The 17933-nt window shown below is 38.6% G+C and overlaps 1 protein-coding gene across 2 annotated transcripts in view; it reads right to left on the bottom strand.

The window, feature by feature from the left end:
- NFKB1 (nuclear factor kappa B subunit 1) overlaps positions 1-17933 on the bottom strand; it is a 125555-nt gene that overhangs the window by 70047 nt on the left and 37575 nt on the right. For both annotated transcript variants that reach the window (XM_053557743.1, XM_053557654.1), the window contains exon 5: positions 15723-15821. In XM_053557743.1, coding sequence (XP_053413718.1) covers positions 15723-15821 — 99 coding nt within the window. The remainder of the gene's footprint in view (positions 1-15722; positions 15822-17933) is intronic.

Here is a 17933-nt window from a genome sequence, read left to right as displayed (position 1 = left end):
GGTGACATGCGACTAGCTTCTGCAAAAATTTTGACGGCACAGTCAATAGGACTACTTGACAGATTACACATGGGGTTCAAGAGGAAGGAAGGTGTCAGGGAGGATGCCAAGATTTTTCAGCCTGAACAACAGGAAGGATAGAGCACCATTTTCTGAGCAGGGAAAGCTCTTAGGAGGACTAGATTGGTGGGGAAGATCTGGGATTCGGTTTTGGACTTGTTAAGTCTACCAGACTTCCAAATGACAGTGTCAACCCACCAGCTGAGCCTGGCCTTCAGAGAAGAAGTCTAGGCTGCAGAAAAGAATACAGGAGCCAGCAACTTGTGCATAGATACATTTAAAGCCACGAGAGCAAGGAAATGAGAAAGAGAAGCTGTTCTCGGTCAAGTTACTTAGCAAGTCTCAGTTTTTTTAACTAAAAATTGAGATGATATCTTTTCTCTTGCACAGACACAATCATTGATACATAGTAAGAACTCAATAAATGACAAAAGAGAATAACATAACACTTCTTGTTATTTCCACACTGGTTGTATATTTCTATGAATAACTGCGGCAATAATTAATCAAAGAATAAAAGGCAATTCAGTTTAATTCAGCAGATTCTTATTGCACATCTACCCTAAGATGAGCACATCATGACGATTAAGATATGGTCTTTGTACTCAAGAAATAAAGACATGAGCGGACATCATGGGCCTATGAATGAGGGATAAAAAGAGGTCACCCAACCCAGCCCAGTGAACGGGGATAACTCAGGGCAGACTTGATGATGGAGTTGTTACACTGAAAAATGTCAGAAAAATACATAGGAAATGAATCCTGTAACAAAGAGCTGAAAATAAAGTCAGGACAAAAACCCTGCAATTCATAAGAAATAAAGAACATTTATAAAAGGAAACTTCATGGACATTAAAAGGTAACTCAAGGACAAAATATATCCTAAAAATATAAAGAACTCAGAGTAAGGGAGAAAGAAATCCAGCTCCGACAGGCTTAGCCAGGTGGGTCTTTTGAGTTTGAAGACCTACCTGGCTAAGCCTGTTGGATCTGGATTTCTTTGAAAAGAAGAAAGGAAATTAGATTTTGAAGCTAGAAAAGGTAGTGTATACAAAGGCTGCAATGAGAAGCTGTGTATGAACACTGAAATACGGGGCAGTCTGCACAGAGGAGGAGGCAGAAATTCACGCCTGACGGGCCCTTTCCACGCGGCTGGCATTGCTCTTCACGGACACCAATTCATTTAGCCTTCCCAACAATGCTGAGGTGGGCGCTATTTTGTCCCAGTTTTACAGAAGCACAGAGAGGTTAACCAACTTGCACACAGAGCTAATAAGGGGCAGAGTGGGATTTGATCCCAGGGTAGCCTGCTCTGGAATCTGCTGTTCACACTTTGTTATCTCACCCCCCTGACAGTCTACGAGCTGCTAAAGAATGCCCAAAACTCACGAAGTGAAAAACGCAAGATATAAAGTATTTTACAGACTAATACACATGCTTTATAGTTTATGTTTATACAATTTGATGTATTAATGTACATGTGCTTACAGGCATAAACATATACATGTGAGCTTACATATGCACGGAATTTTTTGGAAGCCTACCCAAGAAATTTATAACAATGCTTCTCTCTGAGGAGGAGAGGGATTTTGGACAGAAGGAAAACTAATTTTTCACTACACAAGTCTTTGCATTACTTGAATTTTTATTAAATGCATGTGATACTTTTTAAATATATAAAAAATAGTTTTTATACTGTCCCCACATCTTGGGAATATTTGCCTGTAACTTATGACCCTAACTTGATTTAACGAAGCCAAAATAAATAAAAAACATTACTCTAAAAATAGTTTTTATTATTTTAAAAATAAAAGTAACACACTGGGAATGACCCAGATGTTCTCTGGAGAGGGAGTAGCCAGCAACAGGCAATTTCAGCAGTGAAGGGAGTTTGTAAGTCTTTGGCTGATTGTAGGAGTGAAATGTATTCGTGTTTGTGATTTTCGCTCCCATCTTTTGCTTGGGGATCCCAATTCAGTTTGTAGGGCAGCTAACTCCACATCCACATCCAGGGTGGAGCTTGGGAAGAACATCAACACAATTAGTCTGTCCCATACCCTAGTCCCCAGAATTGTCTTCAGGGGTGGGCCATGAAGTTGCTCAGACTGACTTGGACTAGAAGCGTCTAATATGGGGCCTCCTAAACCTCTGGTTTAGGTTCTAGGAAGCTTATCTTTGCTGCAGGGCTGGGTTCCCTAACAGAGAGAGCCTGGAGCTACAGCTAGGGTCACCTTCTGGAGCTGGAGCTGGGAGCCTACATGACAGAAGTCAGGGCTGGGAGACAGAAGACAAAGGGTACATACAACTTCAGCTCTGAAGTCAGTTTGACGCCAGCTAGCTCTCCCCTTGGCATTTTCAGTTTGTTAAACAACAAGTCTCTACTTTTGCTTAAGGGTGTTTTACTAGGTTTTTCCTCTCATTTGCCATTGGGAAGAGCCTCATGGATAGAGAAACTGAGGCAGAAAATCTCAACCATTAAAGTTGTGTGACATGCTGAAGATCTAAGTTACGGTGTCCGAATCGGGACTAGAATATGGGTCTCCTACAGTCAGGTTGGAAGCAAAAAGGAAAGAAGGCTGGTGAGATGAGAAGAAAGAGACGGAGCAGCAGGTGGAGGGACCCCGAGGACTGGCTGAAGATCCTTGCTGTTCCCACTAACAAACTATTGTAATATCGTGTTACCTGTTTCTTCTTTGCTGCATCACGGAAGTACTAATGTTTCCTTTGAGAAGATGATTTTAGCAGATTTGTTCATTATACAAATAATGACTGGCCACCGGCTATATACTAGGTGCTAGCCAGGTGCTAGAGACATAGCAGTGAACAAAAGAGACAAAAATCCCTGCCCTCGTGGAACTAACAATCTTGTTACCGGTATTTTTCACAATTTTGTATTAAAAATATCAGCATGTCCTAAATCAGTATTTAATGCTACAGATATGCTCGGGACTTCACTAAGTGCTCTTATGTCAGTTACTTCATTTACCCTTATACTATTCCTGCATGATAGATTAATAATGAGAAAAATAAAGTTTGAAGGGATTTAGCAACTTGTTGAAGATCATGCCATCTATAAGTGGCACAATCTGATGTAAAATCTAGCTTTTGCTTTCAAGTATGGTTGTTTTGCACATAAACCACATCTCTATTTAATTTCTATACGGTAGATCTCTCCCTTTTAGCAAGTGAATGGGTTTACTTAGACCCTGCAAAGTCCTGGTAATTCTATTATGTAACCCATGAGTAAACCTCATACAAAGCAATTTATTATCTTCTCTTGATGTGACTATTGCTCACTGGGTTAATATCTAGGATATGATCTCATATCTGTTTCCTTTGTGAAATCTTGCAATGGTATGCTGGAGCTGGCTTGACCAGCTCACAATAATTAAGTTTTCAGAAGTTTTGCAATCAGCCAATTTCACATTAGTAGCTTGAAATCAACCATGGTGAATATTTACACCAAGGAAATCAGCAAATACGACAATCAGGGTGTTTTGCTTTGTTTTATCCAGAACAGTGGTTGTTAAACATTTATTAGCACTCATCTACTCAGTGGAGAATTATCACAGGAATTTCTCTTTCTTAAATAATATATTCAAAACACTGACAAATTTCTCCAACTTGAAAGATTTTGTACTGTTCCCTAAATATATAAAAATGATATGGAAGGGAACACCATGAATGTATGTAAATTACTTTCTGGGTGTATCATCAGGTTGAAATGGGCATCATCCGATACTCAATGTCAGATTTGTTGTGGGCTGAATGGTTTGCCCCCCGCAAAATTCATGTCCACTTAGAACCTCAGAACATGACCTTACCTGGAAATGGTGTCTTTGCAGATGTAGTTAAGATGAATTTCTACTGGATTGTGGGGGGCCCTAAACAATGACTGTGTATCTTGTAAGAGAAAGGAGAGGAGGATTTGGATATAGAGACACAGAGGGAAGACAGAAATTGGTGTGATGCAGCTACAAAGCAAAGATGCTGCTGTAAAAAGTCAGCACCTACAAGAAGCTAGAAGGAGGCAAGGAAAGATTCTTCCTGAGAGCCTTCAGAGGAAGTATAGCCTCTCTGACAACTTGCTACTGGACTGCTAGCTTCCAGAACTGTGAAAGAATAAATTTCTATGCTAATTTGTTATGGCAGCCTATAGTGAATGCTTACAATTTTATGCTGTCGTTGCGTTTATTTTTAACATAAGCTGGACTTTCCCATGCCAAAGCAAGGCTCACCCTCCACCTTGTTCTCCACCTCCTTCCTGTTTCTCTGTGTGGCAGATCCAGACAGACATCAGCCTCATAAACTGCCTCGTGTTGACCACCTCCCTATGGGACAGCTAGAGCTCTGAACTAAAGTAAGTTCATGAACTCATCCTAGAAAAAGTGCTACATTCTCATTGTTGAATATTACTATGGTCACCTTTGAATTACTTCCCTGGGGAAGCTGTGCACTTATGCCAGTGCCTAGTCCACCCATCAAACTAATTTTGGAACTCTTTTTCTGGAATGGCCATCAAAGCTGTTGTCGTATGTTCTGAATGTCAGCAAAATGTCTTCCTTTCAGTATTTCCTTCATCTTTGAGTAAAGAAATTGGTTACTAGGGGTCAGATCAGATGAACAGGGAGGGTGTTCCAATACAGTTATTTGTATACTGGCTGAAATCTCCCTTATAGACAGTGCTGTGTGAGCTGGTATACTGTCATGATGCAAGACCCATGAGTTGTTGCCAACATTTTCAGTTAAGATTTTCCTGTTTATCTATTGATGTTTATTTGGTCAGCTATGCTTCTCATAGTCAGCTTATAATTCTGACAGAAAATTTGACTAATTTCTGCAATGTTTTCAGCAGTTATACTAGTTACTGGCCGCCCTGAATGCTCTTCATCAGTGATGCTTTCTCTCCCTTCAGAAAAATGTTTAATCCACTTGTACACTGTTGTTTTCTTCATAGCATTATCTCATAAACTTGTATTCATAGATCCCAGATTTCACTTCCACTCTTGCCAAGTTTAACAAGAAATTTACGAATGTTTGTTCTTTATTCTAATTTAAGCTCTTACATTATCATGAAGGCACACAAAAACACACAACAATTATGAACATCACTCAATAAGACACCACACATTGACACAAACACAACTGTGAGACACTGATATACCAAGATTCTGAAACCTTACAGAGTTGTTTGCACAGTGCTGCCAAATGTAAGTGCACAGTGAAAAGTTTGTGAATTTAATGATTGGTTTTTATAGATGTAGTCTACTGAACTGGCCCCACTGAGCCTCACAGCCCACATGGACTATGTAGATAGGCACGGTGACTTCTCACAGTCACTGTGTGACCTCTTGGAATTTGTGCCTACTTGTTTTACATTTACCAATGAAAACTTCTCCTGGGAAACCTGTTTGCATAATTCCCTGGGCCCAATAAAGGGACTGGCCCATGGAACCCTTTCTTTCTTTCTCCATTTGCTCCTTGATGTCCCTGTGTGTGGCTGAGTAGCCTCCAGGACCTTTAAGTAATAAAATCTTTAATTCCCTCTTGTGTCTGTCTTAATTATTGAAGGAGTGCTCTATCTTAAATATCCTAAATTAACACACAGTCCTAGGAAACTAATACTCATACAAATTAGTATGTGCACAATGCCTAAGAAAACACAGTTAAGGAGAGCTAACAAGAATTTAATAAATTCCTTTTTTGCTTCTTACCTATGATATTTGCATAAGAAATCATATGTTACATCTAAAATATGCTTTCACACATCCTCTCATTTCAATTTCCTACCTTAATATTCCCAGATAGAAGAAAGGGTATGGTAGAAATACAGTGGACAGAAGACTGATTGGCAAGGTTGTACTACAAATAAATCAACAGACTGGCAAAACTTTCATGTAGCTCCATAAATTGGTAAAGGTGCCATTCAATATTTACATGTGTGTATTTAGTTATATAAAAACAGAAGCAAATATCATTTTTAAGTGCACTGTGGGCAATGCACTGAACAACTAAATTTACACATGTATTCTATGAAGTAGGTATTATTTTTTCTGTTCTACAGATGAGGCTCAGTTAAATAACACTGCCAGTAAGTGGCAAAACTAGGAATCAGCATTACGCCCATCCCTGAACCATCAAACTGACTTTGAGCCAATGCTTTAAACCCTAAAAGTACGGTCCACAATCATTTAAACCTCAGTATAGAAATGTGCATTTTGTATTACTTCCTTCCAAGACTTCAACTAAATACCAGTTACTCCTTTTTTGTACTCTCCAGCTCATCCTTTCCTTAGGTTCTTCATGTCTCGGTGTGCTACATTCTGGGAAATTCCTTTAAATCTATTTTTCCACTTGATAATTTTTTTTTCCACTGCATCTAACTTTGCTTTTAATTCATTCAGACTGTTAAGTCATTTCAAGGATTATATAGTATTTAATGTTAAAATTTTTACTTGGTTGTCTTTTCATTCTGTTGGTCTGGTTTTGGTTCCACATTTTATTTCTTTAATATAAACAAATTTATTTTATATTTATACATCAAACAATTGATAACTCGATTATCTAAGATTCTGGGGATTAAATTCTGCTTTTCATGGTTCTGCTGTTTCTTAATCATAGTGGCTTTTTTGGTTTCATGTTTTCTAAGTTTTGATCAGGAGCTCATGTTTGTTTGAGCCATACTTTTTGGTTGTTTCTGCCAAGCTCCAAGGGTGTCACCAATCTGGAATCACTTTATATTAATTTCTAGACTTGAGGTTTCCTAGTCTATGCAGAGAGTGTAAGCTTGAACTCCAAATCTGTAAATCAAGTTGGGCCTATAGTTACTGACTTGTAAGAAAGGCATTATATCTCCCGATTTCCTGGAGTCTAGGCAGAGACAGGAAAATTCCTTAACACTTTTGTGCCTGAACAGTACCTATCAACAGAAACTATACCCCTATGGGAGTCCTGACTTAAGAGGGAGGTCAAGGTTCTAATTCCTTAGACTGGAAAGGCCCAAGGCCTTGTTTTTATTTAGTCTTTGGGAAGCTGCTAAAAACCAACCAACTGTCCAGGTCAGCAACTACTTCTATGGCAACTGATGGCCCCAGAGTCTATCCACATCCTATGGTATTTCCCCAAATTCCTCTGAATACTTTTCATACTTTCTAATATACAGTAGAGAAACAATATACTAAAGAAACTTTCTAATACAAATCAGAGAAATACACTTTGTAATATACATTAGAGAAACTACCCAATCGAGGAAATGTTTTTATATTTCTGTTCTAGCACTTTTAAGTATTTTGTAGTGGCAGGATTATCTACTCTACCAGGCTTTGGAAACAGAACAAAATTGAAATTTAATATAAATTTTCAAGGAGATTTTATCCATAGTAAAGTCTAAAAACCATATTGCACTCTCTCCCATAGATCTCCTGAGAAAAATCTATTAATAAAGCTCTGTGTTTTTATCATCTCTTACCTTCAATTAAAACGTTCTGCTACTTAGGTGAAGTCAGGTGTCAGCTAATATAGCGTAAGTCATGAACAAATAAACCTAAGATTCACCCACATGCTTCTGCCTGAGATTTATAAAAAGAGGCTAATATTTGTAACCAGTAGGAATAATTTGGAAACTTTTTTCTGAATATTAGATTATAAGCAGTTTTTCATGTTGTACAGTCCTCGTAACTATCATTTTTTTAAACACAGAGGCATAATATTCTATTCCACAAATATTCCATGATGTGCATACTCAATAATGTGTTACATGTTGTCATTATATAATAATGCGTATCCTTAGAAATTATCCTAGAATTTCTATAGAATCTCAGATTGGCTAAAGGATACACTGTGATTTAACGAGTATGGAGTGGATCCCAAAGCATCTCTGTTTTAGAACATTTTGGAGTGATTCTGATGCCAACCAATGATTAAGAACCATAGATTTAATTATTGTAATTAATAGTAGCCAAAGATGGTTAAGAGTGTGGACTCCTAAGTCATACAGCTTGAATTGAAATCTTGGGCTCCATCTCTAAAAGGCTGTGAGAGTCAGGGTAAGCCTCTTAATTTCTCTGAGTTGAATCTCCTTATTTATAAAATGAAGATCATAGCACCTACCTCAGTGGATTATTGTGACGATTAAATGAGATGATGTAATAAAACACAGCAAGCCATTCTTACAATCATTCTTTTGGGCAGAGGGGGACCCGAAGGTGAAAGGAATTGTTTGTGAACATCTACATGCCTTTCCAGTCCACCTCCATGATACTTCAGAGAGGTGAAAGCAGACTGGAGGATTCTGATTTGGAATCTACCTGGAGGATAAGAAAAGAAACTGAGATTGCAGGGGAGCTTACAGCTCCACCTGCAGAGTTGCAGACAGGTTGAAAAACAAATATCTTGTCTGTGGAGGAGGCAGCAGTTGGGTGGGTGCACATGTGGGGCCACAGCGATTCAGTACATTCACTTTGTCTTATCAAGAATTACCAGTGAGTGACTTGAAGAGGAGAGGATTCCTGAATGAAGGTGGAGAACTATGAATCACTGAGAATCACTGGGGCTAGAAGAAACCGTCAGAGACTTGCTTCAGATTGAACAGTATTCTCAGGAATGATCATGTATTTAGGGAAGAATAGAGGGAAGAAAAATGGGAATGGCCAACACAGGAAGGTCACCAAGACAGAACTGATAAAACAAAGCCTAACATCGACAATATGTAAATTCAAGAAGCGTATGGCTTTCCTGACAACTTCCAAGGGTTAAGTGTCACAGCTGTTCTCTGTGCTAGAAGCTTCTTCTTATAAGTCACTTTTTCAAATCTTTGAATATATATACAGTGGATGTAGAGGGCTATTTAAAAAAAATTCCACAGGCAATATTTTGTTCTAGGATCATATACAAGACTTCCAAACTACCTGCAAGAAGTCTAGATTGTAACCACAATGGGAGGATAGTCAACACGAGGAGAGAGTTTTGTCTCCTCACCTAGGATAATACCTGACGCACAGTGCTCAATGAATATTTATGAAATAAATTGTCTCCTCTCTTTGGCTTCCACCTCTAATGATTAGATTCACGCTTAATCAGCAAGTGTATGGAAGAACAAGTGAGAAAAGGCTGTGAAGCCTATTCAGTTCTTTTGGCTGTTGATACAACATCTCATCTCTTTTCCACTTAAGGGAAAAGTGCAGGGAGGCTTTCTGGGCAAAGTGTTGAGTGACTGAAAGCATTTCACTTCACTTAAGATGGATTAACAAACACAAAAAGTTAAATGTGAAAAATTTTATTTTATTTATTTATTTTTATAAATGTAAAAAATTTAAAATGCAAAGGTATAAAGGGAAAAAAGTTTGAAAAGACATTATATATACCAGTTTGTTGTTTTTCAAAAATTAGCTGCTATCGAAAAGCTAAGGTTACGAAAGCTACAGCATGATTCTTAACCATGTTTGAGTCTTTCCCTTTGAAAATCTGATAAAAAGTTATATTCATTTCCCCAGAAAAATGCACAAATATACACATAAAATTTTGCATATAAAATACATTTCATACAGTAAATAAAAAATACAATTTTGCATATAAAATTTGCATATAAATACACTCCCAACCTGTTAAAGGGACCCATGGACCCCCAGTTTACAAGCCCTTCACAAAGCAGCTTTTCTCACAGGCACAGAGCATAGGGTATAACGTACATAGAGGAAATGGCTACTTTCTCTTAATTACATAAGTGCACAGTGAATAAGTTAGGGATGTCCATGGAAATTCTAATAAATAAACCAGGTTCTATATGGACGCCTACATAGTCATTGCTGATGTTCTCTCCTGTTGCTTTAAGTAATTGAGTCAGATTAAATTATTCAAAATTAGTATTCCAACTAGATCCTTAGAATAGCAAAACTTCTGGGCGGCGCCTGTGGCTCAATGAGTAGGGCGCCGGCCCCATATGCCGAGGGTGGTGGGTTCAAACCCAGCCCCGGCCAAACTGCAACAAAAAAATAGCCGGGCGTTGTGGTGGGCGCCTGTAGTCCCAGCTACTCGGGAGGCTGAGGCAAGAGAATCACGTAAGCCCAAGAGTTAGAGGTTGCTGTGAGCCGTGTGAGGCCACGGCACTCTACCCAAGGGCGGTACAGTGAGACTCTGTCTCTACAAAAAAAAAAAAAAAAAAAAAAGAATAGCAAAACTTCTGAATAGACAAGTCTACACAAAGGAAAGGGAGGTTATGCAAGGATATGTGATATCCTCAAACACCACAGCAGCTCAGCCAGGCTTTCTTTGACCTTAACAGAAACTTTACATTTCAGTGAAAGGGGCCCAGAATGAAGACTTTTTGTTTTGTTTTGTTTTAAATCAGTAGAGGGAAGGGGACAACAAAAGAGTTAAGCACTTCAACCCATGTCTTCTGCTCAGCTTACACACTCAGGAAAGAAAACATATGTGAGAACTAGCTTCTAGAAGACAATTACACTGCTTTTATACTCACATTTTGATTAGTGATAGTCACACTGACATCAGCTGTGTTTCAAGTCCCTTACATTTGATTTATAATGAAAGAGAAAATAAGAATACTGTCTGAAAGCTAGAGTCGAAATTAGTCTTACTGACTTCGTTTTGCATAGAGTGGGCCACACAGAATGTCACATCAGCTGAGGAAGGGAGAGGGGTGCTTTCAGGCCACTACAGAGAAAAATCAGTGAGGGTTTCTGAAGCCCCACAGAGCTAGCGCTTGGCATGCATCTCTTTATAGAGGAAGGTGTATGATTAAAAAAAAATTATGCATGACTTTCGGGAAAAAGAGGGAAGTGAGTCTTCCCTGGCACTCCTTGCTGAGTCAAAAACAGGCAGGGACAAGCTTGGCCTGGAGGAAGGTTCTTGCGCTTTTCTGCCAACCTCTCCCATTAGGAGCTCCACGATGAAATGAGAACTGAGAAACCTTTAAAGGGGCATTTTATAGGGCAGTATAATAGATTATTAAATGTTTAACAACAGGAAGACTTTAAAAAAAAAAAAAAGAACAGACGTAAGAATCAGTCTACATATTCACTTTCCCTAGATTTTTTTCTGTATAAGAGTCAGTATAAACTCCGCATTTTTTGCTGTAAGAGTCAGTATAAACTCTGCATTGTGAATGAATGCATTTTTATCCAGATAACAAAGAGGAATCAAAAAGATCAAAGAAAGCACCTATTATTATTATTATTATTTGCAGTTTTGGCTGGGGCAGGACTTGAACCAGCCACCCCTGGTATATGGGGCCGTGCCCTACTCCTTGAGCCACAGGCACCTCTCTGAAAACACCCTTTAATCTTCAGTGGAGCCTAGTTCTAACTCTCATATGCCCTGAATTTGGGGTGAAGCTAGTAATCAAAATGAATTTTCTTAAAAATTCCAATATTTATAAGTGCACACTTACATAGTAAAAATATAAAGCATCTCAGAGAATGAATGTTAGCAGCAGCGGTTTACCTAAGAAGGCAGGAGGACAAAGTGAGGGATGGGTGGGGCTTCACAGCCGCATTCCAATGGAGGGTGAGGCACTGACCCCATCAAAGGGTTTTTTTGGTACATCTGTTTAAGGGGGACAATAAAACGTGAAAACAAACCATGGTGGGGGTCAGTCCTTGACCACCCTCCTCCACTGGAATGAGACTGTTAGCTGTTATCATGTTTTATTTGAGACAAGAAAGAGAGATCAGAAGCAAACAGTAAAATTTTAAGATCTATTAAATTTATCTTGTAGTACATGGTACCTGTTATATCAATGTTTAAACTTCCTGTATGCTTGAACTATTTTATAATTTAATTTAAAAAGGATATGAAGACTTGCACAGCAAAATCTTAGAAAGCTAACTGGAAATCTTTCTTCTCAGCTATGTGAAGGAAGCATGCAGAGCACCAGTGGTTCAGTGGCCCAAATCCTGGAGATAACAGCATGGTGAGGGGTGTGTAAGCCTAGCCCCACACCTGTCTGAAAATAGGTTTTTATGAATGGAACATAATTCCAGTAGGAAACACAGGATTTGAGTGGATGCCTAGAGTTGATTTCAAAATGATTTAACTTGAGGCAGCACATTCAGTCAATAGGACAGTAACCCAGGCAAGTTACATGTTTACATTTTTCTAAAGTATAGTCTGCAGCCACCAAACCACAGCCAGCCCCGAGCTTTCAGGCTGGCACCTGGCCCTGTGCTCTGTCTCCATATGACTGAGCGCACAGTGAGTGCACACCAGCCTTTCGGGGCGCCTCTTGAGGATGGCAGAGTGATGAGGCTCTGACAAAGGTATAACAAGGAGACAGGGAAGGAGACAGGAGGGGAAAGGGCTGTCGGAGAGGAAAAGGAGGAGCCTGCAACATTTTACTCTTTAGCCTGACCATACACAATAAGACGTAACCAATGTAAGGTTCAGCAGTGCCATTTCTTTCCAGTCAATGTAGATGCCTGCCCCCTGCACTTCCTGCTGGAATGGATTCTAGGCTGAGTGCGGGGCACTGCCCAGGATACCTCCGCCAGCCTGAAAGCATCATTCCATAAATGCTACCGTTGTTCACACTCTGTGCATGGAAGCCCTGTCTCCACTTTCACTTTCTCTTCTGCAATTACAGCAGTCAGTCAACAGAACGTCTACATTAATTTTTAGGCATGCATAATTTTTAGGCATATCATAGAACATAGAATGTCTAAGGTATATTTTCTCTCTTTTTTCCTTTCTATTCAATATCCAGGGACACTAATTCAGAGATTTTAAGAGAGATAAACACACCATGATCATCATTTTAAAAACAAGAAATATCTATTAATAATCAGGAAAAGCACTTTCTTATAAAAATAACATACTTAGGCAATTCTATATGATTGATGGGATATAACTGTGTATGCAAAAGAGTAAGGTATGCAAAAGAAAAGTATGCAAAAGAGTAAGGATGGGATTGATTCTATGCTTCATTTAGATTAGCAGTTCTCCCACAGGGGTGATTCTGCCCCCTGGGTTCACCTGGCAATGTCTGCAGACATTTTTGGTTGTTACCATTGCTGGGAACCTAATGAATAGAGGCCAGGGGTGCTGCTAAATGTTCTGTAAATGCACTGGAAAGCCTCTCAAAACAAAGAGATTTCTGGCTCAAAATGTCAATAGTGCCAAGTTTGAAAAACTTTAAATGTAGTCATCTTACTGTTTACATCTTTTAGATGTCACATACCATTGTCAAGTCTTCCTGATAAAAGAGATTCATAAAGAGCAATCCTTTCCTCTATCCAAATATTATAGGGAAAAGGGGTTTAAAGTCCCTTTACAAACTTAAAAGTCACCCTCAGCTCTCCTTTATGGAAAAAGACCATTAGGAGGGACATTGAGAGAAGAGCTCTGAAGAAAAAACACCTGCTGTTGTCTCTTGCTCTCTCTTTCCCTCGTCTCCATCCTTCTGATTAAGAGTTTCTAGAATAAACAAAAGTACTTCCTTTAACTGTTAGGAACAGCAGAGCCATTCAAACTCTCAATGGACAGTAATAGGCTTAGGGAACAATGAGAGCTTGTGATAGATTCCCTAAACTCCAAGTTCCTCCTTTTCTTACAACTTGATTACATTTATTAAATGCTTTTTAAATACGTACTGAATTAGTGAATATAAAACAAGTGATTGAGTGAAATAATGTGGTTGCAGATGAAGTTCAATAATGACCAATATTCCCCAATCTCCCACATTTATATTTTAACGTGCTTTATTATTGTTTCCATAGCTGTAATTCCTGTTTAACTCATTGATATAGAAGCTGTCGTCCCACAAGAACATCCAATGTCCACTAATTTGTTCCATTTCTAAATTATTTAGTGACTATGAGGCAGCAATATGTTTTTACGCCAATGGAATCTCTACATGAGAAGGGTGTATGAAGACTGGACCTGAATGAACATGTAAAGTTTTGCATTAGCTGATACATTTACAACGAAGTTAATACCTTGTATTGGTTAGTATTGAAAATCCGTTACTTAGCCTCAAAATACTAGAGCGAGAGAAGTAAATGGTTCATGAAAATTACCATACTTTATATGTTTTGTCCATAAAAAACTTTCAGTTTTTCATTCAAAATTAATTCTTCAGTTGGTATAATCAGTGTCAGTGACGATAACATGTACCTGTCTTTTAAGTCTCCTCACAGATACACACACACAGAAACACATATCTGCACATGTGACAGGCGGGCACACGCGTTCACAGACCAGTGCTGGATCTGACTCACCACTACCCGGGTAGCGGGGGCCTCTCTGCCTTTCTCGCTCTCCTTGTTCTCCAGAGTTACCATTCTTGGTGCCTTATTTCACCATCGTCCCCCAGTGTCCCGTCCCCTTATCTCCCTCCCCACCCAAGTACACACATTCTACCTGAGAACTCAAATGAACAACAGTCTGCTGTTGGATCAAGTCTAGTCTAGTCTTGTGAGAAAGGCCAGTTGATTTCTCACTCTCTGAGCCTCAGTTTCCTCACAGGCATTACACTTTATAGTGTCTGAAGTTGTTAATGGGGATTAAAAGAGCTAATGTGCAGAAAGCACTTGGCAAACATTATTTGGTGTTTATAGATGCTAATTAGCTTATTTACGGCTGCTCCTCATTCCTGGTTCACGTTCTAAACGACTTGATGCCGGTAAGACTGAGTTCTGCTTCTATGGACTAAAGTCATTCTATTTACCTGCCTAGTTACCTTTAATCAGAAAAACACCTGTCATTCCACCATTAGAGCTACAAGATTTAAAACACAAATATGACCAATGAGATCCATACTACATAATACGGGTGAGTTTTATTTGAAAAGTAAAGGGTGACATTACAGTATTTTGCCTTTTGTTTTGGAATGAGGATAGGAAATTAGAAAGGCCTGGCCTACAACTGAGATAGGAGGAAAGAGAAGAAACAAAATTCAATGCTGGCAAAACCAAATTCCTCACATCACAGTTTTCCTGAAGGCCTGTTCTATCAACCTTCATGTATTCACAGACACAAACCAGCGAAAAGACTGAGGCCAAAGGTATGTTATAGCCTCGGGGGCACATACCGTAGAGAGTGGGGATTGTTTTATCCCAGCTTTGAATGACTGAGCACATAAAAACTTTTATAGATGACTAACCTACAATTGTTGACTGGCTTATCTGCAAAACTACATCAGCCTATGAAACATGGTACAATGTTATGAAAATAAAAAGCTCAAATTAACTTAGAGAACAATCTTCTCAATAAAGCCAACAAACGAACAAACAAACCCTAAGATGAGGCCGTGAGATGCTTCCAGTTGTCTCTGGAGCATTTACATACATTTTCTCACTTAATCTCTAAAAGACCTTACCAAGTATATGCTATTCATAATTCTGCATTTCATACATTTTAAACATTAGGATACTAAGGTTTAGAAGTGTTGATAAAACTGCTCACAACCACACTGCTAATAATAGATACTGGATCTGAATTCACGATCTTAAATATTTAATATACTACATAATCCACTCACTCAGTTATCTGTTTGTTAGCAAAGTTTTAATATCTGTCCCTTCTATTGCTAAAAGTAGTAATCGTGTGAACACTTCGACCAAAAGCAAATTGTATTTATTTAAAGCAATCCCTTGGAAATCCTAGGAAATAAAAATTTCCAGAATTCACACAGAAGGGTACAAGGAACTTACTTTGACCTGAGGATAGGACTTCTTGTTCTTTTCACTAGATGCACCAGGTAGTCCACCATGGGATGGGCCTTCACATACGTAACGGAAACGAAATCCTCTCTGCAAAGGTGAACGTTAAGCCAGTAAGTTTGAGACATACTTATTAAAAATTATCCTGACAAATTTTTAATTTTGAAATCCTATGTGTACCAAAGGAGAGAAATTCTGAAAGAGGACTCTGTGAATGAGAATCATTTCTCCCATAACCTTTTTATGAAAATGTTATTAATTAATGTTCATCCACAGAAATGTGTCTGAAAAGCCTGATACCTGAGCTGAGGGACCTCTCCTGCTGTGCGTCTGCGCAGAGTACACTGCTGGAGAGCTTAAGCTTTCTGACTCAGCATGCTGTGGCTTGTTGGAATCAGAGCTTCCCCATCTTCAACGGCTGGCTGCCAAGCTCTGAACTTTGCCATATTACTAAAAGTTACGCTTCTTTGACTCTTACTTAAAGGAACTCCTTTATCAGCTCTGATTACAGTTGATTCGGGAGAAACTACAGCAATATTTCTGTAGATATACCAAATCGATGTTGTGGAACGCGCCCCATGCTAGACTCTGCCTCTGGTGAGCTTCTCTCAACAGTTCAGACGATAAGATTTTCGACTTTGTAATTATTGATAGGATCCATCTCAAGCCTGAACAATAACTGAGCTGAATGAATCCAAAACCAGATGGTTCCCCTAACTATGATCGAACCCAGGAGTTTTATAGACTTGATCAATGAAGAGTTAGCTGGAAGCCTTTACTATGTAAACTACTAAGAGCTGATAAACACCATGTTTTTTCATCTGTATAAATAAGATTATACCAGATCATCTCTAAGGTTTATTCCAGTTCTAACATTTTATGATTTATAAAGCTAGCTTAATTATAAGTACACATATATGTACATACAAAATAAAACAAGGATAATTATGCAAATGGACCTCACCATCATATTAAGGGAGTTTCACTGAATTTCCTGAAAGATTTGACTTTATAATGATGTCAATCAATTTGTGGCAGTATTAGTGGTTTAAAACTGTTTGTAAGCTGATGGTTTTCTTTTTTCAAATTCATTCTTTGGTGAAAAGAACAATATGTTAGTACGCTTTAAGGAAAATCCTCACCTTTCATTTATTTTTATTGTGGGTGGGGCTGACTTCATATAAACAGGACTAGATCATTAGGCTACTGGGAGTTCCCCACACCCACTAACTGCTGGTGGGGGCTCTCCACCTTACTCATAACATTTTGGAACCCTGGTAACATGGAGGTTTTCATAGCTTTGAGCTCAAGGACCAATGCAAAACTTTTGCCCTCCTTCGACTGTATTGCATTCCATTACTCCGAGTAAGGCCTTGCAGTCTGAGCGGTCCAGATACCTTAAACTCATTTCATCCTTTGGGAACCTCTAGAACTGTCCCTACATTCTCTGAGGAGTTCTTGATTTCCAAAGATCACTCTTGCAACGTGTATGTTCAGATGACTAAGGCCTGAAGCAAATTCCCCAGTCTGGGAAAGTTCCTCAAGGCACACAGGTATCTTTAGTGTGTAATCAACTCATCAAAGTGAGACCTAAAATAACTGGAATATGGTTCCTTAGGAGATTCCAAACTTAAATACCAGTGAAGCTTCTGAGGTGAGGTTTTAGGAGCCAATTCCCATGTTTTACTTCTCACAAGATTCAAATTAAAAAGTTAGTTACAAATTCAGCCCCACACCTTCTGTAAGCAACACCTATTGGTTTATTTTAAATAACTAAATGAAATTTCTAAAAGCATGAAAAAAGCAACACATATGTAACAATTAGCTTACAGGATTAGCTAAACATAAAGATAGAAATTTGTTTGACTGCCAATCAATTTAAACACAACTTCAGTTTTTAACACAGTATTAGATAATTAACCCTGAATAATACGCAACAGAACTAGCTAGTTTAAAAATTAGTAATCTATGCTATGACTCATCTTTGTCAGAGTGGGGGAAAACCTATGGCCAAGCGGCCCTAAAGAAAAGAACTGTTTTTCTGTCTTAAAAAAATTAAAGCAATTCATTACCTTTAATCACAAAATTCCTTTGGGACAATAGAAAAATATATACATAAATACATTTATATCTTATTAGGAGTGATGTCAAATGGATTATAAGTAAATAGCATGTGTTAATAGCTTTCTTATAGTTTGAAAA

Source organism: Nycticebus coucang, chromosome 1 (genome assembly GCF_027406575.1).
Source record: "Nycticebus coucang isolate mNycCou1 chromosome 1, mNycCou1.pri, whole genome shotgun sequence".
Classification (NCBI taxonomy): Eukaryota; Metazoa; Chordata; class Mammalia; order Primates; family Lorisidae; genus Nycticebus; species Nycticebus coucang.
Note: the sequence above shows the minus strand (reverse complement) of the source record. Positions and strands in the feature narration are given on the sequence as shown.